Source organism: Lynx canadensis, chromosome B3 (genome assembly GCF_007474595.2).
Source record: "Lynx canadensis isolate LIC74 chromosome B3, mLynCan4.pri.v2, whole genome shotgun sequence".
Classification (NCBI taxonomy): domain Eukaryota; kingdom Metazoa; phylum Chordata; class Mammalia; order Carnivora; family Felidae; genus Lynx; species Lynx canadensis.
In genome coordinates, this window is record NC_044308.2 from 113093798 (window position 1) to 113120909 (window position 27112).

At 34.3% G+C, this 27112-nt stretch overlaps 1 protein-coding gene across 3 annotated transcripts in view; it reads left to right on the top strand.

Annotated features, from left to right (window-relative positions):
• Positions 1–27112, top strand: part of MPP5 (membrane palmitoylated protein 5) — a 94626-nt gene that overhangs the window by 35215 nt on the left and 32299 nt on the right. For 2 of the 3 annotated variants that reach the window (XM_030319359.2, XM_030319358.1), the window contains exons 2-6: positions 1808–2338; positions 16034–16242; positions 23811–23888; positions 24980–25126; positions 26606–26767. In XM_030319359.2, coding sequence (XP_030175219.1) covers positions 1972–2338; positions 16034–16242; positions 23811–23888; positions 24980–25126; positions 26606–26767 — 963 coding nt within the window. In that variant the 5' untranslated portion in view covers positions 1808–1971. The remainder of the gene's footprint in view (positions 1–1807; positions 2339–16033; positions 16243–23810; positions 23889–24979; positions 25127–26605; positions 26768–27112) is intronic. The other variant, XM_030319360.1, reaches the window with a different exon arrangement.

Sequence of the window (27112 nt, forward strand, 5' to 3'; positions counted from 1 at the left end):
ATGTAGCTTGCATCTGTTCTCCTGCTTGTTGGTCTAGTGGTTTACCTCATATTCTAGGTAGGTTTAAGAAGTCTGTGACAAGGTGTTTGTTGGACAGAAGATTGGCTGGCATTTAGGAATATTATCTGAAAACTCTGCTTTTGCTGAGTCGGCATGTCCTCGAACCAATCTATTTACTGAAGTGATGTTCAACTCAAGGAGGAAGCAGATTTATTATTGTAAATATTTTTAAAATCTTGAGCAGAGAAGACTAATTAGATTTAATGTGTGGGTTTACACATATACAAACAGTCTGCCTGTTTATGCCTAAGAAATAGCTTGATGAAAAGCCAGTGTCATCCATGAAATATTTTTCTTGTCTAAAGTATGTTGAAGGAGGGGCACCTGGGTGACTCAGTTGGCTGAGTGTCTGACTCTTGATTGCAGCCCAGGTAATGATTCCAGGGTCATGGGATCAAGCCCCGTGTCAGTCTCTGCACTGAGCTTGGAGCCTGCTTAAGATTCTCTTTCTCCCTTTGCCCCTCTCCCCAGCTCCAGCTATCCCTCTCTCTAAAAATAAAAAATAAAAATAAAAAATATGTTGAAGGATTTTTAAAATAAGAGAATCAAATTTATACTAAGAATTAGTATACATATATATATATATATATATATATATATTCTTTAGTTTTAAAACTTACATACACTATCTCATTTAAAACTCAGAATAATCCTATGAATAAATTTTCCAAAGGAATCTAAGGTTCAGAGAGAGAAACTGACTAGTCTTAAGTCTTAAAGTTAGAGGAAGTGGCAGAGTCAATTAAAATTCAGTTTTCTGGTCTATAAGTCCTGTATCTTCTTCTTTTTTTTTTAATCTTTATTTATTTTTGAGAGAGACAGTGCGAGTGAGAGGAGCAGAGAGAGATGGAGACACAGAATCTGAAGCAGGCTTCCAGTTATGAGCTGTCAGCAAAGAGCCTGACGTGGGGCTTGAACCCATGAACTATGAGATCATGATCTGAGCCAAAGTCAGATGCTCAACTGACTGAGCCACCCAGGTGCCCCAAAGTCCTATATATTCTTATTTGCTGTACAGTGTGACTTTAAAGTTTTTTTGAGCAGTGACAGATACTACCATTTTCTCTGAATGAATCTTTGTAAAAAATTAACTTTTAATTCTTTTTTTAATGTTGACTGGTTGTGAATACTGATAACCCACATATATTTTTTCACTTAGTGTGGTTTTATCCTATAGATGCCTTAGCTGCTAATTAAAAGTTTCTTTTTCATTAGGTATCTCCTGCATCTCATGAACTCCTAAAAGTTAATTGTCCTCCATAATACTGCCTTAATCTCAAGTGAGCCACTAATATCGTTTGCTATATGCCAGTTTCTTTAGCAGTTAACTAGGAAGTTATTTCAATCTTGTGTATTAATTGAGTATAAAGTACTGTACAAAGATGTACAGTATAGTGTATAGTATAGTACAACTATACAGAGATGACTAAAACATCTTTATACCTTAAGCAACCTATTCTCTACTAGACTAGTACCTAAAACTTTCTTACTTTCCCACTTTGCTAAACTTTGCAATACGTGATTTTCCTCAGCTATAAAAAAATGGTATGTTTCAAATTCCTGGGAGAGGATTTTTTTTAAATATTTGATTTCTTCAGCATTATCTGTAAAATGAAAAGAAAGTAATATGTATAGCCAAATGTACACTTATGAGCTACTGTATTGTGCATAGATTGGAAGTGTGCTGTGTAAAATCTGTTTTTATATTCTAACTCTTACACTTTTTTTCCCCCATTTTTCCCCTTAGATTTCCTTCATGGATACATTTCATAGCATTATTATGTGATGTGAGAAGTTTTTTGTTTTTTGTTTTTTTTTGAAGTAACATGGATTTTATACTACAGAATCAAGAGATTGGCTTTATAGGAGAAATTGATTTATAAAAAGTGGTACAGGTTTTTATAGATAACCATGACAACATCCCATATGAATGGGCATGTTACTGAGGAATCAGACAGCGAAGTAAAAAATGTTGATCTTGCATCACCAGAGGAACATCAGAAGCATCGAGAGATGGCTGTTGACTGCCCCGGAGATTTGGGCACCAGGATGATGCCAGTACGTCGAAGTGCACAGTTGGAACGTATTCGGCAACAACAGGAAGACATGAGGCGTAGGCGAGAGGAAGAAGGGAAAAAACAAGAACTTGACCTTAATTCTTCCATGAGACTTAAGAAACTAGCCCAAATTCCTCCAAAGACTGGAATAGATAACCCTATATTTGATACAGAGGAAGGAATTGTCTTAGAAAGTCCTCATTATGCTGTGAAAATATTAGGTAAGTAAATACAGCAGAATTATGGAAAATGTTTTACTTTGTTTCTCTTGCCTTAACATAAATGTGTACAGGAAGAAAGAGGGATTGTTTACTTTTAGTTACATAGAGCTAAAGCACATGGCTTAAACATTCAGTCACTGCAACATGGTTTTTAGATACAATCTTTGAATTAAAAATTTCTACATGTAGCCTAACATAGCCTTGAAACTCACCTTTTATTTCAAACTTTTATGTCAAAATTACTGAAAAGCAGTTTTCAGATTTTGGATTTCTGATTTCCTTATAGTTTGTAAAATAGTAATAAAATTAACATCTGTAGCTTATAATCTATTTGATTTTCTTTAATGACTGCCAGTAAGAAGAACTGGAGCTGTTCATATGGCATCATACACATAAAACATGGCTCAGAATTTCCAAATTCCATTCTGTGAAAAAACCAAAAAACTAATGGTATGAGATATTAATAGAGGTAAACAAAACAGAATTCTGTGACCAAATAAATTTTGACAACAGTGGGTTAAATAAATTAAACCTCTTATTATAGGACTTTCTTTAGATCCTTTAGAGTACTAATAGGCATTCTGAATCTACAAGAGAGATTGACATCAGATGTATGTTTCCAAACTTAGAATATGTGATCATTGAACTTACTGCCCTCCCTTCCTGCACACCAATCCCATTATTTTTTATTAAAATATTCTGGTAAGTATTCTTTATGATTCGGAGAATATTTACATTGAGAATATATTGAGAATATACATTTACATTGTATTACATTGTAATATATCCAGCCTAAGCCTGGATTGGTTTTTCCTTTTTTTGTTTAAATTTCTTTAAGATTAAAGTATTTGTCCATTTGCTTGAGGTAGATCAGGCATAATTGTCCATCTAATAGGTAATATTCATGTAATCTCAGTAAAGAAACAAATACATGTGGGGCGCTCGGGTGTCCTAGTCGGTTGAGCGTCCGACTTCGGCTCAGGTCATGATCTCATGGTTCTTGGGTTCAAGCCCCGCGTTGGGCTCTGTGCTGATAGCTCGGAGCTTGGAGCCTGGAGCCTGCTTCAGATTCTGTGTCTCCCTCTCTCTCTGACCCTCCCCTGCTTGTACTCTGTCTCTCTCAAAAATAAATAGATATTTAAAAAAATTTACAAAAAAAAAAAAATAAACCCACTGTTTCACATATTTTAAAGTAGTTCAAAATGTAGTACCAGGTATCTGTAATTCAGTTCTTGACTAGGAGAAAATATTTAACATTTTGAGAAGTAAGTAGTAAATTTAATGTTAATAGACTCAACACAAATGTGTTAATTCTAGGAAACATGAAAAGTTAGTGTAAGTTATAGAGTTATTGCTATTTAGTTAAAGTTTCAGTTTTTGAATATATTAAATTTTAATTTTTCATTTTAAAATGAAGTGTAATAGCTTTGTACCAAACATTTTTTCCTGTGCATAATTTGCTAACTCATCAAACTACAACAGAAGTACTCCCTTAAAGTTTTATGTGTCTCCCTGCCAGTATTTTGATTAATAAACACATGCCAGGAGGCACCTTCTCAGCCTTTTTCAGCCAGAAACAGCCACCTTGTTTTAAATGAGGGAAGGATGGGACAACCAGTTTATTTCTTTGAGAGGGAACCCTCAGTTTCCAGTGATACATCATCTTTTATCTGTGAGTAGAGAAAATACTATTTTAAGAATTGAACAACTAATTTATTTCTTTGAGAGGGAGCCCTCAGTTTCCAGTGATACATCATCATTTATCTGTGAGTAGAGAAAATACTATTTTAAGAATTGAAAACATGATTGGAAAAGTTGATAACTTAGTTGTCTGATAGTGGTTTTTAATGAAAGGATTTATAAATTAGACACTGTATAATAATAAAAGTGCAGGGATGGAATTAATAGAAAATATTCCAAAAGGATGAACTGAATTTTCTTGTTTAGAAGCAGTCAGAATCTTACTGAAAATTAGAAAATAGTGATGTGGGAATTTAATTTCAAATAAATGATCAATATTAATATTATAAATTATAAGAATTTTGATATATTAGGGAAGATTTCCTTAAGATTGAGATGAACTATTAAAACTTGCTTTGGTACGAATAAAATCTGATTGTTCTCTTCATAAGCAAAACAAACTACTTTGTGAGAGAAATCCTGAGAAAATAACAGAAAGCAGGTTAGAGTAGAATGAAGTACAGTAGAATCATTTTCAGATACCTGTAATTTACAGGTGCCACTGGTTTTTTTTGTTTTTGTATTCACATAGAAGTAATTTTTGGCCAAGGTTGTAGACAAGTAAATACAGTAGAATATTTAGAGGGAATAAAGTCATCTATCACATATGAAGAGACCTTAGGAAAGGCACACCCACCCACCCAAACACACCCATGGTGAGCTATCTGTTTTGTGGTTAATAAGGAGACCTTTGAGATTTGTGAAGAGGGGCTAATTCACACCAAATGTTGTTAGTATGAAGATAAAAGATACGCCAAGGGGCAGAAAACTAAGGATGAATAAAATATTTCATTATATTAATAATAGCATGTTTCAGTTTTGATTAGTATCTGCATATTTTTGCCATGTGTCTGAATATTCAGCTATGAAGCCAATAGTATTCCTGTATTTGATGTTACAAAGTAAAATATCTCTTCTACATTTCTTTCTGATGTTATTTGGCTTCTGACTGACCATGGGATATACTAGAACTTTGTTAGATTGTGATAAGCTTTTTTAAAGATTGGCTTTTAGCAACATTTACTTAAAGCCAACAAACAAACTTCCAGTGCCAATAAACCTTGAGTTCAGCCTACTTCTGAGAAGCTAATTATTATTAAATTTTTGCTCAGCTGTGGTAGATATTACCAAGCTCTTTTAGCCATTCTTTGAGGAACTTTTTTTTTTCTTTGAGTGACATGATTAGACTTATTGGTACTAGATTTAATGTTTAACATGTTGGGTCTATTTGAACCCAACACATTCTCATGTGTTCAGATTGCTAAAATTAGAGCTAATCTAACATGAATAGAAAATTCATTAGGATATGTGGATAGACATGTAATGTTTGGTGGTTAAATAAGCATCATTCTACTGAAGAATAATTAAGTGTTACCAGTCTTTGATACAATGCATCAAAAACTTCATTTTACCTATTAAGTGGCACCTGGGTGGCTCAGTTGGTTAAGTGTCTGACTCTTGATTTCAGCTCAGGTCATGATCTCATAGTTTGTGGGATTGAGCCCTGTATCAGGCTCCACATCGACAGTGTGAAGCCTGCTTGGGATTCTCTACCTCTCTGCCCCTTTCCTGCCCCTATGTGCACACTCGTGCTCTCTCTCTCCCAAATAAATACAACTTTTAAAAAATTAATAGATTTTAGCTTTTTCTCTTCTTACAAAGACTTGCATCATTATGTCATGATATGTTCACATCACTGAGTATTGGAAAGGGGTGTCTGGAGTAAGATGTAGAGTTTAATACTTATCTTCATTTAATTGCTGTTGACACTAGACAGGTTACTTTTCTGAGCCTCCACTACAGTTTCTGGATTTTCTTGAGGACCAAGTGAAAAAATGTAAATACATATGTGGCACACTGAAGGTTTGACTGAAATTTAACTTTGTCTTTTTAATTCAAGTTAGTTAGCATACAGTGTAGCATTGGTTTCAGGAGTAGAACCCAGTGATTCATCATTTACATATAGCACCCAGTGTTCATCTCAACAAGTACCCTCCTTAATGCCCATCACCCATTTAGCCCATCTCCCCATCCACCTCCCCTCCAGCAACCCTCAGTTTGTTCTCTGTATTTAAGAGTCTCTTTTGATTTGCCTCCCTAGAACTTAACTTGTGTAAGAATTAGAAGCCACCAGAGATCCTTTAACTTTCTAGTCTGTGAAATTAATTTGTTGATCTTAACTGGTAAATTTTCATTTTATTTTTTAAAATAACAAATTTATTAAGATACTCATATACCATAAAATTCACTCTTTTAAACTGTGTAATTCCTGAGTTTTTAGTGTATTCACAAAATTGTGCAACCATCACCACTGTATAATTTCAGAGTGTTTCCATAATCGCCAAAAAGAAACTGTACCCATTAGCGGTCACTCCCTAGTCTTCTCCCAACACCCCTAATCTACTTTCTGTCTGTAGATTTGTTTATTCTGGAAATTTCCTATAACTCAGTCATATAATATGTCGCCTTTTGTGACTAGCTTATTTTTACATAGCATAATATTTTCAGGATTCATCATGTTATAACACAAACTAGTACTTCATTCCTTTTTAATGGCTGAATAATAGTCCATTGTATGGATATATGCCACATTTTGTTTATCCATTCATCTGATGATGGAACGGGTTGTTTCCACCTTTTGGCTGTTGTGAATAGTGTTATGAATATTCCTGTACAAGTTTCTGTTTGAACACCTGTTTTTAATTCTTGGTATACACCTAGGAGTGGAATTGCTGGGTTATATGGTAATTCTGTGTTCAAGTTATTGAGGAACTGCCTTACCTTCCACAGTATCTGCACTGTTTTACATTCTTACCAGCAGTGTATTGAGGGTTCCAGTTTAAGCTACATCATTGCTTCTGTTTGTATTATGTGTCTTTTAATTCTAGCCATCCTATCAGTAATTTTTAAAGAACTAGAATAAAATAGAAAATATTAAAGTATATTTCACATGAGTATTTATAAATCTTATATTTCAAATAGGTATGAATATGCTGGGTTGAAATCAAATATGTATACTTTTTAATGGATTGGCAGCAAAGTTTGAGAAATACTATCCTAGTCAAACCCACCCATTTTATAGAAAGGCCCATAGACTTGAGATGGGTTGTCCAATGACATATAATGCAGCTAATAAGTGATCTAGCAGTAAGTAGGACCCACGTATTCTCATCCCAGATCTGGGGCTTCAGTAACAGTTTTTCATTGTCTTACCATATTTAGGGGTAAGATTTTTGCTGTGCTCTCTTAACTATTTTTGGCCTATATACTTAACTGGTATTTGTTTTTAATTTGTAACCCAATTTGTTAATGAATATTGTTCAGGATCTTTCATGAGCTTCTGATTATTTTTTAATTTTTTTTAATGTTTACTTATTTTTGAGAGAGAGCAAGCGAGCAGGAGTCAGGGAGGGGCAGAGAGAGAGAGAGGGAGACACAGAATCTGAAGCAGGCTCCAGACTCTGAGCTGTCTGCACAGAGCCCGATGCAGGTCTCAAACTCACGCACTGCGAGATATGACCTGAGCCAAAGTCAGACGCTTAACCTACTGAGCCACCCAGGCACCCCTGATTATTTTTTAAAAAGTTAATTTTGACTGGGGCGCCTGGGTGTCTTAGTTGGTTAAGTGTCAGACTTTGGTTCAGATCATGAACTTGCTGCTCGTGGGTTCGAGCCCTGTGTTGTCAGGCTCTGTGCTGACAGCTCAGAGCCTGGAGCCTGCTTCAGATTCTGTCTTCCTCTCTCTCTGCCCCTTCCCTGCTCGCGTGTGCTCTCTCTGTTTCTCTCTCTCAATAAATAAACATTTAAAGAAATTATTTTGACTTAGTCCACTGACAACCAGAATTCAAAGATCTGAACTTTGTATTCTTAAATTTGGAAAGAAAAAAGAAGTCTACCTCTATTTAAGCAAAGATTTCCGGAATGAATGTTCTAATTTTGATTCAGCGATAGATATACTGGAGCTGATACAGTTTCCTCCTACTCAGAAATATTAAGGTCTTCATCTGAATATTCAGTTTGTACAGTTTAGGAGAAAAGAAATCTTAAAAAGTTTCAGAAAAAAGTCAAAAAATTGGTTGAAATCTAGAAATTTCTGAGGATAGGTTAAAAGAATCTGTATTATTTAAGCAATGACATGTAAGAATCTTGATGCTAGAATAGATCTCTAGAAACTGTGTTTTTATGTGGGGTAAATGATAGCATAAGTAAAAATAAGCAGAGCTAATCCAGGGTTATCACCATTACTTCAAAACTTTTCCAGAGATGGAGATTCCTTAGCTTCTTTGGGTAATTTTATTGTTTACCCTTAAAGCTGAAAAATTCTCCCACATGGCTGCCTAGAGTCTTGGTGTTCAAAGATAGAATTTCAGATAGAGCAACTCTGGGTGATTGCTTTCTGTTGCCTATTTTAAATCTTCACTCTTTTACATTTTAGGCTACTAGCAGAGGGCTGAGGGGAAAGGAGAGGGTTCACGGGGTGAATTTGTGGATTTGTGTGTATGTTTGTATTTATCTGATTAATTTTATTCCAATGCCAAATGTAAGTAATTTTTCTTTTAGATAAATTAACATAAATTTTTGATTTATGTTAATCTTAACATAAATAATTGATTTAAGTGTTACAAGAAACATTAGAGAACATGATGGAAACTTAAAACAATTTCTACTAAACATCAAGTGAGAAGAAATAGATCTAACTGTGGGACAAAGAATTTAAGTTAGATAAAGAACTTTCTTGTAGGGAAGCTGTAGCAGACTAGAATTTATCATCAGACCCAGATTTCCTATACCTGCCTTTGCCTTCTCCTCTGCAATATCCCCTTTTCTGTCCTCCCTCTATGCTGCCTTATTGTGGTTATCTCTCTGCTACAGTATTCTCTTCTTTGTCCACTCCCCACTCTGCACCGATGTCATTCTTTCTCACTAACCCTGTGATTCTCCATTTATCTATTTTTCTGTCCACGTGGCTTCTCCTTGTGTTTCCCCTTTGTCTGTCTCGCTGTTTATGGGAGTGGGGGAGGGAGTCTCTGTTCTCTGGATTCTGTTCTCTCTTTATTGTTTATCTTCATTGATAATTACAGAAGAGGGTACATATTTGACAAATGATTTAGTTGCATCCAATTGGATTTTTAAAATTCCTTCTGGAATTGTACAGAATGTTGAAGAACTTAGGTGGCTTTTTATTTGCTTTAAGTAAACAGATACAGCTTCCATCAGACAATGGAACATTTCTTTAACTGTATAGAAAATTAACTGTTCTTGAATGATAATGTATTTGTAAAGTGCTTTTAAAGATGTACAATAGAGGAACAAAGGGTTTTTTTTAACCTACAATTAACTACTGTGACCTTTGAAATTAAGAATTTTTATATGAAGACTTAAAATGTGAATATGTGTCAAAGTGAGAATCCCTGAGTTGATGTTACCCACAATAATTTTTCATTAGACATAATCTTTAATATCAAAGACCTTTGTCAAAATTCCATTGAGAATTTTCTAGTAAAGAACTGAGTAAAGACCGTGAACCCATTTCATTTATCATGATCCATATTTTAAGACTAAAGTTGTAGGTATTTGTTGCTTCCTATGTGATTTTAAAACTTAACTGGACAGAAACAGCATCATTTTTAATGTCTTTTAAATTGATAAACTTAAAAAAAAAACCCACTGGGGCGCCTGGGTGGCGCAGTCGGTTAAGCGTCCGACTTCAGCCAGGTCACGATCTCGCGGTCCGTGAGTTCGAGCCCCGCGTCAGGCTCTGGGCTGATGGCTCAGAGCCTGGAGCCTGTTTCTGATTCTGTGTCTCCCTCTCTCTGCCCCTCCCCCGTTCATGCTCTGTCTCTCTCTGTCCCAAAAATAAATAAACGTTGAAAAAAAAAAAAATTAAAAAAAAAAACAAAACCCACTGATTTCATCATTGGGTTCTATTACTTATTATTTTCTCTTAAATATTCATTTGTTTCAACTGTGTGTAGTTTTAGTCCATATCTTCTTGTCAATCTACATATATTTAATGAAGTTTAAAAACTCCCTGAGTGCTAATTTAAGCTGTTCTACTTGTTCACTGAACATTTTTAATGGAAACTTGGATTGGAAGGATAAGAGTACTTTGAGCAGCTTTCCTGCATAATATTATAAAAGTAGCATTTGTAGGGCAAGTAAAACACATGCATTATATGCATTATATGTATGAACATTCACAAAGAGTTAACTAGAGGAAATTCCTTCTAAAGATACATAAGATAGCTAAAATGTATGAGCTCCTCTGATTACTGACCTATGTGCATTACATGCTGCTGTATTGGGCAAAAAGACATTTCAGGACAGTTTTTCCAAAACAGATAACCTAATCAAGCCCTAGAATCTAGGGAAAAAATTATCTTTTTTTATTTCTTTGGTGTGGTAGAAAAAGTACTGCCTTAGAAATTGAAGAAATGGGGGCTCCTGGTTTGGCTCAGGTCATGTTCTCGCAGTCTGTGAGTTCAAGCCCTGTGTTGGGCTCTGTGCTTGACAGCTCAGAGCCTGAAGCCTACTTTGGTTTCTGTGTCTCTGTCTCTCTCTGCCCCTTGCGCTCTCTCTCCCTCTCTCTCTCTCCAAAATAAACATTAAAAAAAATTTTTTTTTTAAGTTGAAGAAATGGATTCTTTATCTGGGTGCCATTTTTTACTGTATGGCTTTATATCCTCCAGAGATTTGATCTGAATTATATATGTCTCTAGTTGGGGGTTTGGGGGTTGTTTTTTTAAATTGGGAAATATTTCTGAGGGTTTTTATGAGAATTAAATAAAATAATGTATATGTACATAATTTGATATTCTGTATCTTACTATTCACTAATGGCAATGACTAATATGGGCTGAATACGTATTTGTAGGTTTTCAAAAAATGGTTAACGATGTTTAATTTTAAAAGCTGAGCTTAAGTGCAGGTGATCTCAATTCAGTCTGGCAACATTCATAATGTAATAAGTCTAGAGATAGTTCCTAAGAAAAGATAATTTCAATGAAGACAGTTTTTACTAAACAAAAATGTGACTAGGACTTCAAAGAGGTGAGTGAAGTTGTAAAGAATGAAAAATAACAAGTTTAAATTGGTCTTGATGTTAGCCTAATAATCTTGAACCTTAGGCCTAGTTAAGTTTTTTAATATTTCTAGCATTGGTAAGATCCTTAGGTTCTCCCACAACATATTACTTAATGTAGGTAGCTACTAGGTCTTTTAGCCTGTTTGGGACTCTGTTGTATTATGCTTTATAGCTTTCCTCTTCCTATAGACCTTACCTTGGTCCCTGACCTTCTGAGTGAAAGACATTTCCAGTTTGACTGAGAAGTGTTATTTTTCTCTTGGATTTTAAACTCTCCTAGGTGGTCTTTGTGGCTTTAGAACTCAATATGCACAAATTGGCCAGATTTCATCTTTCTCTGAACCTGCATTCCTTACGCTATCCATTTTGGACTAACCACAAAATTTCCTATTTCCACAAAATTTCCTATCTGAGTGGTGTCTCAACTGTTAACTGCTCTCCTGAAATAAGGTCATTGATTTTAAGTTGCATCTCTCATTAAGCCATTCCTAGTTTGAGGTACTCTACCTTACTTTCCCTTTTTCTTTCTTTATGGCATATGACTACAGTATCTTATTTTATACTTACAGTATTCTAAATAAGAATTATATGCTGTGTTTACAATAGAAGCAAGAAGAGGGCAACAAAAGAAACCAGTTGCCAATGCAGCAATAGAATAACTATAAAAAACAGACACAAAACTCAATATAGCAATCAAGGTCATTTAGTATAGAAGAAAATAGGTTTGACTACCTTAGTACCCAGTATATCATGTCTTAAAATATTATAGTAACTGAGGTTAATAAAGCCTTTAAGTCTGTGGTTCTTAACCAGAAGGGTACATTATAATAAACTTAATACATATGTATTTATATTTATACTTCGTATATCATTAAAAAAGACACAGATTCTGATTGTGTTTGAGGTAGAACTCAGGACAAAAATTTATACATTATTTTAGTAATTCTCGTAAATATCCTCAATTAAAATTATTGTTTTGTTAAAGCAAGAAAAGATAGTTACATTCAGTAAGTTCTGCATAAGACTTAAGATACTTATATAATCAGTGTCATTTCAGTCATTAAGGGAAAAAACCTCCAATAGAAAAATAGGCAAAAGAGAAGCAGAAAAAAGATGAAAGAAGAAATACAAATGGCTGTTAACCTTGTGAAAATATATTCAATCTCACTACTAGGCTAAGAAATATATTTTTTCCTAACCAGGTCACCAACAATGAAAAAATTAATCCTTATAATTTGGTCATTTGTAGGAATGAGCACTCAAGTTAATTGCTGGTAGGAGTATTAGTAACAGTCTGGAGGACAATTTGTCAATATGTATCAAAGTTTTAAATGTTGTTTTCTGATCAGTAATTTTATTTTACGAATTCTAAAGAAATTGGAAAATATCAGATTGCAAAACATTTACTCTGACCTATACAGTTAGATCAGGATTTTTTTTGTAATTTTTATTTATTTTTGAGAGAGAGACAGTGTGTGAGTGGGAGAGGGGCAGAGAGAAAGGAAGACACAGAATCCGAAGCAGGCTCCAGGCTCGGAGCTCTCAGCACACAGAGATCTGAGCCATGAGATCATGAGCCGTGAGATCATGATGCTTAACCAACTGAGCCACCCAGGTGCCCCAGATTTAAAAGAAAAAAAAAAAAATCTGAAAGGCGGTATAACAAATTAACACCAGTAATTCTAGCTGGAAGATACAACAATAGAGTTTTGTTTGTTTGTTTGTTTGTTTGTTTGTTTTTTACAATGTCAGTATTGTTTATGGGTGACTTTGGTACACAAAAGAGATTAATGCAAAAGTTCCTTTGCCTTTAAAAGTTTAAATATCTTGGGGTTGAAAAGACAATAGATGGTTATCTTTTGGGCTGAATAAAGTTGTGTATTGATTTCAGGGAGCAGTGCGATCTGAAGCCCTTGATTTTTCTCATTGCCCCAACAGCCAGTCGGAGCTCTTAATTACTAAAATTTTAAAACAGGAATTTCATTATCCACCCAGTGAAATCTAAGATAGTCTCCCAAGTATCTTAACTACTTTGTTGGTTTTGTAATTCTTTTTCCTTTTTAATTAAATGTTTTCCTGTTTTGCTCTAAAGATAGTTTAAGCCTATTGAATTCTTTATGCTCTTAGAAATTCTTTATTCGCTTAGTAATTCCATGGTGACCTCTTTGAATTTGGTCGAATCTGATAGTCCATAACCTTTTTCTGCACCCCCCAGCTTTATTGAAGTATATTTGACGAGTAAAATTGTATTTATCCAAAGTGTATAATGTGATAATTTGATGTATACATGGTTAATTAACACATCCATCACCTCAGTTACTGTGTGTAGTATGAGAATGCTTAAGATCTACTCAGCAAATTTCAAGTACACAATACAGTATTATTGACATAGTCATCATATAGATCCTCAGAACTTATTCACCTTAAAACCAAGTTTGTGCTCTGACCAACATCTCCTAGTTCCCTTTACCTGTATTCTTTCTGTCTACTGTTAAAGATACCATCTTAAAGGGGCACATGAGTAGCTCATTTGGTTAAGTGTCCAACTTCAGCTCAGATCATGATCTCACAACTCATGGTTTCGAGCCCCACATTGGGCTCTGTGTGGACAGCTCAAAGCCTAGAGCCTGCTTCAGATTCTAGGTCTCCTTCTCTCTCTGCCCTTCCCCTTCTCGAGCTCTGTCCCTCTCTCAAAAATAAATGCACATGAAAAAAAAAAAAGATGCCATCTTAGCTATGGTTAAATTCTAGCTGTTTATTAAGTTTTATTTAGCTCTGGGTCACAGCTTCTTAGCCTATCTGATTGACAGTTTTGACTCTCCAGTTTTATCCCCCCATTATTTGCTGCTTTAGATTATTTGCTATTTTAGATTACTAAAGAGCATATCTGTTTATTTTATAAGGACTAAACCTGTTTTGATTGGGGGGAAAAGATAAGGAACCTCAGGAATCAGCTGAAGAACTATTCGAATCTATGAAAAAACTTAACTGTTAAGTAGTAGGTTATAAGATACGTGTATAAGAAGTAGTAGCTTTTCTGCAAACCTTTAATGAAGAAAACTAACAAAAAAGACTTAAGCTGAGAGGGTTTTTCCCATGTGACTGAGTATGAGACAGGTAGTATCCACTGTAAGTTTTTCCCAGACTTGTATACAGGTTTAGTTTCAGTCAGAATCTCAATAGGACTTTTCTTTTTTGCAGAAATGGGAGACACTGGGAAGTACCTTGAAAAGTGATTCTGTAACTCATTTTGAATGGTTAAAAGACATTTTTGAAAAAGTAACGAGCAAGTACTTGTATTATCAATATGAGGAAAGACTGTAATGCTACTATAATAAGATATTGTGGTTCTGATTAGACCAGTGGACTAGAAACAGATCATTATATGTAAGAATTTGGTGGTGTCATACATCAGTGGAACAGGAAGGATTATTCAGTAGATGGTATTACAATAATTGTTAACCACTTGGAAGAAAAAAATTGAAGTTAAAGTTTCCCCCTCAAATTTCTACCAAGTAAATTTCAGATAGGTCAAAGTTAATTATGAAGTAGAAACCAAAAGAAATATAGGCAGATATTTAATGACCTGGGAGAAGGAGTTTGTAAGTATAGAAACAGTGAAATAATTTTTCTGTAGTAAAGGCTACCATATATACAGCTAACAAATGAAAAAATTAAACTGTTGCCAACAAATGTGACAAAGTGTATGCAAACACATGCATACATCTATTGGGGGGACAGGGAAGAGACAACTCGTGGTTCTTAACCATTTTGGGATAACTCCCTCCCAGAAAAATACATGTGCTATATATGCACACTAACAGGCATGCACACACATAATATGTGCCCACAGCTTTCAATATAATTTTAGGAGACTCATGTTCACAAGAGTTTTATGAATCACAAAGAAGTGCCTGGTAAATGTTACTAAATCTCACCCTCTCCATTAAATAAATTGATTTTATAGAACTGTAATGTTGAATATTGGGGAAAATATTGCTAATGGGATGTAAATTAAATTAGTAAAACTTCCCTGGAAAGCTGTTGGGTCTTTAAAAGGTCAGAATCTCACTTAAAAATTCTATTTCTAGGAGTTATTTTAGGAAAACATCAGAATCTCAAACAACTTTGTATTCAGCAATCGTTATGTACTGAAATGCTTATTACGTATAGTAGCAAAAAATTGGAGGGAAGCAACCTGAATGCTTAACTTTAGTGTAATGGAGCAATTATATATAATGTTTTTAAAAGACTGGTGATGTAGGAAAATAATTAAAAAGTACTGTTTAAAAAGGAAATGATCGGGGCGCCTGGGTGGCGCAGTCGGTTAAGCGTCCGACTTCAGCCAGGTCACGATCTCATGGTCCGTGAGTTCGAGCCCCGCGTCGGGCTCTGGGCTGATGGCTCAGAGCCTGGAGCCTGTTTCTGATTCTGTGTCTCCCTCTCTCTCTGCCCCTCCCCCGTTCATGCTCTCTCTCTGTCCCCCCAAAAAAATAAAATAAACGTTGAAAAAAAATTTAAAAAAAAAAAAAAAAAAAAAGGAAATGATCTAAGATGTTAAAAAAAGTCTCTAGATGATGGGACTATTGGTTTTAAATTTATTTATTCATGTCTGTATTCCTGCTCATTTATTTTTGTCATATGTATTAGTTTTATACTTAAAACACTTTTGAAAAAATGTTATTCTGTTTTGTATAATTTGTAGAGTTCTGCTTAAAAATGACAGTGAATTAACTCAAAAATATATGCAAGGAGTTTTTTTGAGAACTTTTTTTTGAGAAATTGTTATTGGTTCAAGAAAGTTTATCTTAAAATATGTTGAATTAAAACAGAAACAATTAATTTTTGGATACTTTTCCTTCTCCTACTAGAAGTGGAAGACTTGTTTTCTTCACTTAAACATATCCAACATACTTTGGTAGATTCTCAGAGCCAGGAGGATATCTCACTGCTTTTACAACTCGTACAAAATAAAGATTTCCAGAATGCATTTAAGATACACAACGCTGTCACAGTACACATGAACAAGGCCAGTCCTCCTTTTCCTCTTATCTCCAATGCACAAGATCTTGCACAAGAGGTATGTATTCTGAACATCTGCTTGACATATACAAGCTAATTGTTAGCGATAGTAAGGCAGTATTATTGGAAAATACTGATGTGAATATAAGGCTTGTTTGAATTAATTACTACTGATCACATGTTACTAATTTATTGTGTTAGGAAAAATTTGCCAAATGCATTTTATCCTGAAAAAATACATACTTAGTTCAGAGTCAGAGCTCTGTTTCATGAAAAGAAGTTCTAGTTTTATATATAAATTATGTTTACATAGTGAGAGAAATATTTGTCTAAATTACTAAAGGGAAGTGTTTTAGTACTTTTATAAATGTATAGTTTTAAGCATTATACATTATAAACTGAGATGAGTACTAATGAGATAAAATTCTGTCTGATAATCAGGTGTCATAAATATATAACTTCTGAAATTTGTTGCTTGTAGATACTTTGAAGTTTTTCCTCTTTAAAAACTATAGAAGCTCCAAAATAATTGAAATTTGATGTACAGTGAGACATTCTCTTGTTAACATGCTGACTTTGAAGTTCTAGTTTCTACTGTTTGTTGGTGTTGATGTTCAGTGTTAATGTTTTCTGCAAACATCTTTTGAACTGAAGGTTTTAGGGGCACCTGGGTGGCTCAGTCAGTTAAGTGTCTGACTTGATTTCAGCTCAGGTCATGATACCAGGGTTGTGTGATCGAGCCCCACGTCAGACTCCACACTTGAGCGTGGAGCCTGCTTAAGATTTTCTCTCTGTCTAGAAATAAAATAATAAATTGAAGGTTTTAAAAAGATATAAATAAGTCATTTCCTGTTTTGGGGGGTAGAATTCTGTCATTATAGGATTTTAAGTTATTTTGATATTATGGAAACTAATAATTCTGGAAGCCCATCAAGTAAATCTATTTGATTAAACCCAGACACTAGACAGAAAATGAGCTCTGGGGAAGAGTAGTACTTTCAGAACTACAGACCTATAAAATACCTTAGGAGGCATTTTTTTCAGATGAGCACAGAATGTATTTTATTTATTTAGGTGCATACAGTGGACAAGAGTAACTGAGAGAAGTCTATTATTACCCAGGGCAGGAGAGTGTGACCTAAGGTCCTGTTCCTAGAGAGGAAGTTTTCTGTCCACTCGAATTTAAAAGAGCTAGTTGAAACTCATTCTTTGTGCTCATCTTTCATTATTGAAATTAAATATGAAATTAAAATTTAAAATTTTTAATTAAAAAATTATCTCTGTGGTTTTCCTTATTATAGTTTAAATGGTTTTTCTGAAAATTACTTTCCTTGCAGAGATCAAAATAACCGACATTACTTTGATTTTATTTACTCACAAATACAGCGTAACTTTCATTGTATAGGTTTGGGAGGAATGCATGATAAATAATTATAATCATTCTTTTCTCTGTCTTATTGGGCCTTTGTTGAATGGAACAATGGGTGGGAAAGAGAATGAAATAAGCAGGAGAGATCAGAATTGTTCCAATTAAAGAAAGTGACACAGACAACAGAAAGGGTGAAAAGAAATAGGAATAAAAAAGGCATACATAGCTTAAAAAGTTTTAGGAGTTGAGTGAGACAAAGAACTAGAAGTGGCTTAAAGAGTAAATGCTTTGGGAGAGAAAGGGTTGAGGACTTTAAAAAATTAATCTGAAAATTAGTTTTAAGATAGCTAACGTATTTACATGATTCATAGTTCTAAAAGTGCCATAGCAAGGAGACTTTCTGAACGTTTACTTTCACATCCTTACAGTATCTTCAGTAACACTTGAGATTGTGTTGCTTTGGTGGTGGTAAGATATGTGGGTGATAGTTATCTTGGACTGAGACTGTTCTTAAAATGAGTACAAACTGATGAATCTAGTCAGTGTGTCACAATGTGTGTGGTTGTACTGCAGTGTAAATAACTTTCCTGTAGCTGTGCGTGCACAACTCTGTGGCAGCCCTGGCTTAGAGTGCATAACATTTAAAAAAAGTATAGGGGCGCCTGGGTGGCGCAGTCGGTTAAGTGTCCGACTTCAGCCAGGTCACGATCTCGCGGTCCGGGAGTTCGAGCCCCGCGTCGGGCTCTGGGCTGATGGCTCAGAGCCTGGAGCCTGTTTCCGATTCTGTGTCTCCCTCTCTCTCTGCCCCTCCCCCGTTCATGCTCTGTCTCTCTCTGTCCCAAAAAATAAATAAATGTTGAAAAAAAAAATTATAAAAAAAAAAAAAGTATATACTCAGAACTCATCAAAGAAAAGTCTTAAATCTGAAAACGAAATTCTAAAAGTTAAATGGACTCATTCATTGCCTTTATTTTACAGCTGGAAAAATGTTAGCAGTCACCTAATTCAACCCTTCTGTTTTATATTTCTGGATATTGATAGGTCAGGTGAGGGTTTGTGAATGGCATAAGACTAATAACTAGGCTGTTCATACGTCCAATACCTAATGTTCTGCTTTTTAGCATTCGTAATTCCAACTATTTTAATATGCAGTATTTAAAAGAAGAGGTTACTTCATGCTTTAGTTGTATCACTTTTACATGAAAATTTAAGTAAAAAAATTCAAGGAATATAGTGAAAGAATGTCTTAAAACATTAGGAAGTGTTCTCTGTTTTTATAGCTCTTTAAAATAGTATTTTTATAGTTTTTTGTGTGTCAGTTAAACACTAAATATTTTATAACAGATAATAAAATTTATATATTGAATCAAGATTAAATCTTTGAAAATATAGGAAATGTATTAATAACCCCACAACAAGTATTTTTGTCATTAAAGTGCTTTTATCAAGAAAAGGTTGAAAACTTGGGTTTCATTTAATGAACTTTTTGCTTAGTCCAGTAAAAATGTAAGACAACAGACTAGGAAATAGTATTTTATTTTATTATTTGATTTTGAGATATTGAGATATATACATGTGGATACATGTATAAACAAAAACTTGAATCCAAAAGAACTCTCACAAATTAATAAAAAGACTGTTTTTTTTTTTTTAAGTGGGCAAAGGACTTGAACAGACACAGAAACAAAAAATCCAAATGGTCAATAAGTATGAAAAGGTGTTCAGATCATTCCTATCAGAGAAATACAAATTAAAACAAAATGAGATACCACTACAGAGACACCAGAATGACTTAAAAAAACAAAAAAACTGGCAATATCAAATGTTTGTGAGCTTATGAAGCAGCCGAAACTCTCATAGAGTATAAATTGGTACTACCACTTTGGAAAATTTTTGGCAATATCTACTAAAGCTTAACGTACCTATATATTATGAACCAGCAACTCCACTTCTGGTTACACACCTGAGAAAACTGAAAACGTATCCACACAAAGGCTTAGGTACAAATACTGTTTTAGCATTCAGATAATAACTGGAATCAACCCAGATGTCCATTGACCAGTGAAAGTTGAGTTAAGCTATCACTGAGGAAGAACAGTGAATCAATTACAATCTAATGAGAAGTACTGTGATGGCAGTATGAGTAAGGTACCAAGAGCATGTGATAGATGTACTTGATTCAAGGGGCAGTGATGGGAGGAAGCAAAAATTTTGAAGAAAATTTAAGTTGCTGAATCTTGAAGGATGATTGGGAATTTACCAGGAAGTCCAAGAAAGAGGAAAAGCCATTCCATTGGCAAAGGGTACAAAGATCATAGTGATTGAGAAAGTTTCTGGCATATTTGTTCAACAATGAGTAAAGGGTAGGATATAGTCTTAAATAATTGGAGTCCAGATCCTGAAGGCCAGATAAGCCATATTAATAAGTTTAAATTTAACTTATAATGGATCCTTGTTGGTAAATATTTTTAAATAATTAACTTACACAAATAGATGAAAGGAAAAAACCATAGGATCAACTTGATGATGCAGAAAAGATACCTGAAAATAAATTCAGTACCTTTCCCTTGGTGGTGAAAATTCTTAGAAAGCCAGGTACATTTTGTTAAGTTGATAAATAATATCAAATCAATGGGGAGCATCTTGCCTAATGGTGAAATACCCACCACATTGCTTTTTAAGCTTGGAACAGGACAATCTACAGACTCTCACCTCTAGTACTAACATTTTTCTGGAGGCACTAGCTACTACAACGAAAAAGTAAAAACATAATAGTATATATAATAGTGAAATATAAAGTGGGAGAACAGGGAAACTATGAATTTGTTTCTAATTTCAGTAGGTTGAATTAGTTACTTTCAGAAGCAAAAACATTGGTTTATTTGATATTCAACATGATGCCTATTAAAATATGGATATAATTTGTACACATGCAAACATCCTTTTCAAACATGCATGTGAGAGATATTGGAAAAAATAAATTATTAAAAAGGCTATCTTTAAGTGGTGGGTGATAGGTAATTTTCTTATTTTGATATTTATGTTTCCCAAATTTAATATGAAAAAGTCACTGTAAAGAAAAGTTTAAAGCAAAAAACTTAGAAATTGTGTGAGGTCAAGAATGGAGGCATAAAGTATGGAGGCTATTGTAATTGTCCAGCTGTAAGATTTTGAGTAGCAGTTGAACATGAAGTGAAGAAATATTTAAATAGAAAACTAATAGGACCTATTGTTCCTATATGGAGACTAAAGGTAAAGGAGACATCAAGGAAGACTTCCTGTCCTCTTTTATTGAATTTGTCAAACATTGAATGCAGTTTGCCAGCCATTCTGTGAATAGCCAAACAAAGCTGAAAAAGATGAGTTCCATCTATAATGAGCTCAGTCTGGTCCCATCAACAATTTTAAATCAAGTTTGTTCAGACTTATGAGTACATGTTATTTAAGCAAATTCAGGTAGCTGGAACAGCTGGCATCATAGGGACCATTCACGGTCATCATAGGGAGACAGCCTGATGCATGCAGGGAGGAAGCAGCAGTTTGGGGCTGGACCAAAAAAGGTTATAGCATGAGGAGTGCCAGGTGATAGGGCTGGAGAAGAGGCAGAAATCAGATGATGCTAAGAATAACACTAAGGAGCTTGGACATGATCTTGTAAGTGACAGCCAACAAAAATTAAAATGTTTATATTTCTGTTTTAGAATTGAAAAAGATATTTAATGACATAGAAAAATGTTTTTATAATTAATATCAAAGTAGTTATTAAATGCTGTTATAAAATTATATAAATAGTATGATCTTATTTTGGTAAAACTAAGCGTAAAGGAGATACACCCAGATTTTCCCATAGTTTTGGGGTTTATGGACATATTTTTTTGGTAACCAACTTTATTGAGCTATAATTTACATATGCTTAAAATGGGTACATTTATTGTATAGTTCAGTATGCTTTGACACATGATATACACCTGTGTAATCTATCACTGTGGTCGTTACAGAAGCATCAGTGACTTTTGCTAAGCTCCCTCATGGCCCTTTAGAGACAGTAACACCTCCTTCCCACTTCCCGGGCCCTAGGTCTTCACTGATCAGTTTTGTTTTTATTTACTAATTTGCCTTTTCTAAACATTTCATATAAATGGAATAAGATCATATGTAGTCTTTTGTGTCTGACTTCTTTTTCATATTTATCCATGTGTTGCATTTATCAGTATTTGTAACGTCTTGCTGAGTAGTAGTATTCCATTGTATGAATATCCCGCAATTTGTTTAACCACTCACCTGTTGATATTTGAGTTGTTTCCTGTTTATCATTCTAGCAGATGTGTAATGGTATCTCATTTTAGTTTGTATTAACATATAGTGGGCATTTTTTTATAGGCTGTTTCCCTATCTTTTGTAAAATAGCTTGTCAGAGTTTTTTTTACCACTTAAAAAATCAGATTGTTGGTCTGAGTTGTAAAAATTTTTTTTTAAGTTTATTTATTTTTGAGAGAGCACGAGCAGGGGAGGGGGCAGAGAGAGGAGGAGAAAGAGAATCTTAAGCAGGCTGTGCACTGTCAGTGCAGAGCCCAACGCATGAACCATGAGATGAGATCATGACCCGAGCTGAAGTCAAGAGTCAGACGCCTAAGTGACTGAGCCACACAGGCATCCCAGGAATTACATTATTTAAATGGAAGGAACAGTAGATTTAAAATTAGAGACTGGGTTTTAGTACAAGAAAATAGAGAATCCTTTGCCAACTTACATGAAAGAAAAAAATACCAGTAACATCAGGAAAGAAAAAAGCATGAATGCAAACATAGGAGATTAAAAAATTAATAATACAGTTACAGCTTTATGGTGTTAAATGTCCAAGTGCTATGAAGTGGATGGTTCTTTTAAGGAAATATAAATTGCCAAAGTGATTTAAGGACAGATAACCCAAAAAAGTAGACAAGTAACTATCAAAATATAGTTAAAATTAAGAAATCGGAAATCCACCTTTAAAAAATCACCATGCTCGGGTGATTTTATGTACAAGCTCTATCAAAACATTAAGAAACATAATTCTTGTGTTAAACTGTTTTAACACTTAAGTGTAGGAACATTAATATAGAAATTTAGGAACATTAATATAGAAATCTTAAAATATGAATAACTCACATCTAGAAATGTATTAAAATAGTAATTTATTATTAAAACCTTGGATTGTAACTTGTTCTGTGAGTGTCTTGCAAGCCAAGCAATCATTTCTAATACATTTTAACATGATAAACGGCAGTCTCTTACAATATGAGTAATAATGTGATGCCAAACATTACATGATCACAACTGAGCCGATGGTTCTTGAAATTTGCTTTGATACATGAGTGCTTTGGTTTACAAGCGAGTTTCCTGAGTGAATTGTGCTCACAGACCAAGGTTTTACTGTGTGCCTAGGTACTGTGCTAAGCAGTTTATATGGATTATCTCAAACTTTGAATGGTAGGTGCCATTTTATAGGTAAGGAAACAAAGGCCAAAAGAAACTCATCATAATTAAGTGTTTCTCCTATGAATGCAAGAATTGCTCCACCTCGAGACTTTTTTAATTACCTGTGCCTGTGGTATTGTAGTTGTTCCATTACTCTCATGTAAGCTTATCTTGTTAGTCTGTAACTCTTTAAAGTGTCATCTCTGGTTTAAAATACATAAACATATTTTAAAAGTACAAAATAGCAAGTAACTGTTAAGATAGTTTTTCTTCCCTTATGTAATCATTTTTAGTCTATTTTATAGTACATTGATGGAAACTTCCAAGAAGCAAACAGTTTGGGACACCTGGGTGACTCAGTGGGTTGAGTCGCTGTCTGACTCTTGATTTCGGCTCAGGTCATGATCCTAAGGTCATAGGATCAAGCCCCACGTCAGGCTCCACACTGAGAATGGAGCCTGCTTAAAATTCTCTCCCTCTGCCCCTCTCTCCTGCTTGTACTCTCTCTCTAAAATAAAGATTTAAAAAATAAAAAAAAAAAACAGTTCATTCATAGTCATAAATACCAAAATCTTTAGTGTATTTTTTTAAATAAAAAACACTGTTAACAATGATAGCAAGATGGAAAACTCTGAGAAAAAACACATTCCTTTTTTCTCTTATAATTCTTTGTAGTGCTTTCCTTTCTTATAAGTAGATTTTACTAATTTAAATTGTATCTTTTTTTTTTTTTTTTAAGACTTGTATAGATGCTGGTGATGTTTCCTGTAACCTAGGAAAAATAATCTTTTGTTTCTTAGGTACAAACTGTTTTGAAGCCAATCCACCAGAAGGAAGGACAAGAATTAACTGCTTTGCTGAATGCTCCACATATTCAGGTAGAAAATGAACAGAACCATATGTATGTATATATACATGTGATTTTTCTAGCACTCAAAATCTCTTTGAATCAAAATCTCTTAGGGCTAGAAAGAACCTCAAACATTATCTATCCAGCCTGTTTTATTTACACCTCCCACTGCAAAATAAATTACTATGTTGAAATATATATATAGATATATAATATAGATATAGATATTTATTTATATAGTTACGTATTTTTTGGATTATCTATTTTTGTATTTAAAATTAACCACATTAGTTTTGAAACAACTTTATATTTTTCACAAAAATTCTTCCCTTTTGGGAGTACCTGGGTGGGGGTGGCTCATTCAGTTAAGCATCCGGCTCCTGATTTTATCTCAGGTCATGATCTCATGGTTTCTGATTTTGAGCCCCACGTCAGGCTCTGCACTGACAGTGGGAAGCCTCCTTGGGATTCTCTCTTTCTTCCTCCCTCTTTGCCCCTCCCCTGCTCATGTTCTCTCTAAAAAATAAAGATTTAAAAAAATTCTTCCCCTTTTTTGGCTATATTTTTCCATAAATTTTAATTTTCTATGGTGTTGGTCCATTAAATTGATTTTGTTTTTATGAAGTTTAATAAGCATTTTTTAAATTTTATTTTTTAATGTTTATTCTTGAGAGAGAGAGAGACAGCGTTAATGGGGGGAGGGGGGGAGAGAGAGAGAGGAAGACACAGAATCTGAAGCAGGCTACAGGCTCCGAGCTGTCAGCACAGAGCCTGCCGTGGGACTTGAACTCACACACTGCAAGATCACGACCTGAGCTGAAGTCGGATGCTTAACCAACTGAGCCACCTGGGTGCCCCTGAAGTTTAATAAGCATTTTAGACTTTGATAACTCATCCGAGAGTTACCCTGTTATACTTAACACATCTTTATTTTTAGCTATAAAAGACACAGGGTTGCATATGTACTTCAGTTAGAAACTTTGGAAACAGATCTGAATAAATAATTATAGCACCTCTTTTAAAGGTTTAAATGAGAATATTAATCTACATGATTAGGTTAAAAATCTCTCTACAGAAATCATGCTGCTACTGTAAATGCTGTGGATTTGTTTGAAACAGGCACTTTTATTGGCCCATGATAAGGTTGCTGAGCAGGAAATGCAGCTAGAGCCCATTTCAGATGAGAGAATTTATGAAAGCATTGGCCAATATGGAAGAGAAACTGTAAAAATAGTTCGTATCGAAAAGGCTCGAGATATTCCGCTGGTAAGTGTTCCACATCTCTGATCTGAGATCCTTTCTACACAGAGATCTTCTATATGGCAGATAATTGAAGACCCCTTTACATTTCTGGTAGTTTTTCTTTTTTGAGATTGATTTGCTGGAGTTCTTTTATGTTCTTGCTCTTGCTCATGTTCCTTATTCAGTTGAGAAAAATTTGTTCATGTTTTCTTACCTATGATTTGATGAAAATAATAGCTTGTAAAATAATTGTTGAGGAACGAAGAAGGGACAAATTATCTGCTTCATTTATTCTCCCAGCTTTTTAAAAAAACAATAATTAGAAATTCTGATATTTTCATTCCATTAAATCTCTTGAAATACAGTTACTTATATTTTCCACATATACTTAGAAATATGTATTCTTTAATGTTAATGTTTTAATTTTTTTGTTTTTTAATGTTGTCATATGTAAAACTTTTTTTTCGATCTCTTTTCTAAATCTGCTATCATTGTCTCAATTTTCTTTCTTTTGTTTTCAGAGAAACAATGTCTCAAATTACATCTTGAATAGTGTGGTACATAAGTTAGGGACTGTATCTTATGGGCAGTTATGTAATTAGATTTTTACCCCCACAGAAAAAGAAATTGGGAAAGTTACAAGAAAATTTTAAGTGTTTAGGAGAGGGGCACCTGGGCGGCTCAGTCATTTAAGCATCTGACTTCAGCTCAGGTCATGATCTCACAGTTCCTGGGTTTGAGCCCTGAGTAGGGCTCTGTGCTAACAGCTCAGAGCCTGGAGCCTGCTTCAAATTCTGTGTGTCTCTCTCTCTCTCTCTGCGCCTCCCTTGCTTGTCCTCTGTCTATCTCTTCCAAAACTAAACATTAAAAAAACATTTTTTTTTAAAGTTTAGGAGAAAAATGTTACGAACTCTGTCTGCTTTTAAGCTTTTAATCCATATTTCATATTTCCATTTTTTGAGCATATGTATTTCAGTTGTGCTTTCAATTTATGTAATGAATGCTAATGTTTGATACATTTAAATGTGAATTGGTTGCAGCTATAATATATAATGTTTGAATAATCAAGCAGATTATTGTTCATCCCTTAATCATATTTTGAATTTTAAAAAAGGACTTTTATAGTTACAAGTCATGTTCACAAAGTACGTCTAAATATAGTATAACCATGAATAGTATCCAGAATCTAGAGAACAAATTTGATTATAGGTCTTCACGTTGTTTTTAAGTGCATATTTCTGTTGTTGTATACTTCAGAAGTCTGCTTGATTCTAATGAATACATAGTGTGTCTGAAACAAAATGTAAGGAAAATGATGAACTTTGAAAGCTAATTACCATGGTTACTCTAGTTGTGTAAGTTAGGTTTTTTTTTTTTCAAGATAACTGAAAGCTAGTATTGTTGAATAGAAAAAAAATTTAATGAAGAAATGTTTAACAATAGAAAAAAATTAATGAAGAAATGTTTAACAAAAAAGTGCATTTCTATTTCAAAATTTTTTAGGGTGCTACAGTTCGTAATGAGATGGATTCTGTCATCATTAGTCGGATAGTAAAAGGAGGTGCTGCAGAGAAAAGTGGTTTATTACATGAAGGAGATGAAGTTCTGGAGATTAATGGCATTGAAATTCGAGGGAAAGATGTCAATGAGGTTTTTGACTTGTTGGTAAGTTAATACAGGAGAATAACTGTTAGGTGGACACCTGGGTGGCTCACCCAGCTCACCCAGTGTCCGACTTCGGTTTAGATCATGATCTCACGGTTTGTGAGCCTGAGCCCCATGTCGGGCTCTGTGCTGACAGCTCAGAGCCTGGAGCCTGCTTCAGATTCTGTGTCTCCCTCTCTCTCTGCTCCTCCCCCTCTCATGCTCTGTCTCTGTCTCCTAAAAATAAATAAATGTTAAAAAATAAAAAGAACTGTTAGATTCTTAAAAGCTGTTTCTTTGTAATTAGACTTCAAAATAAAATATTTTAAAAATATTAAAAATTCTTAGACAATTTCTAACTGAATT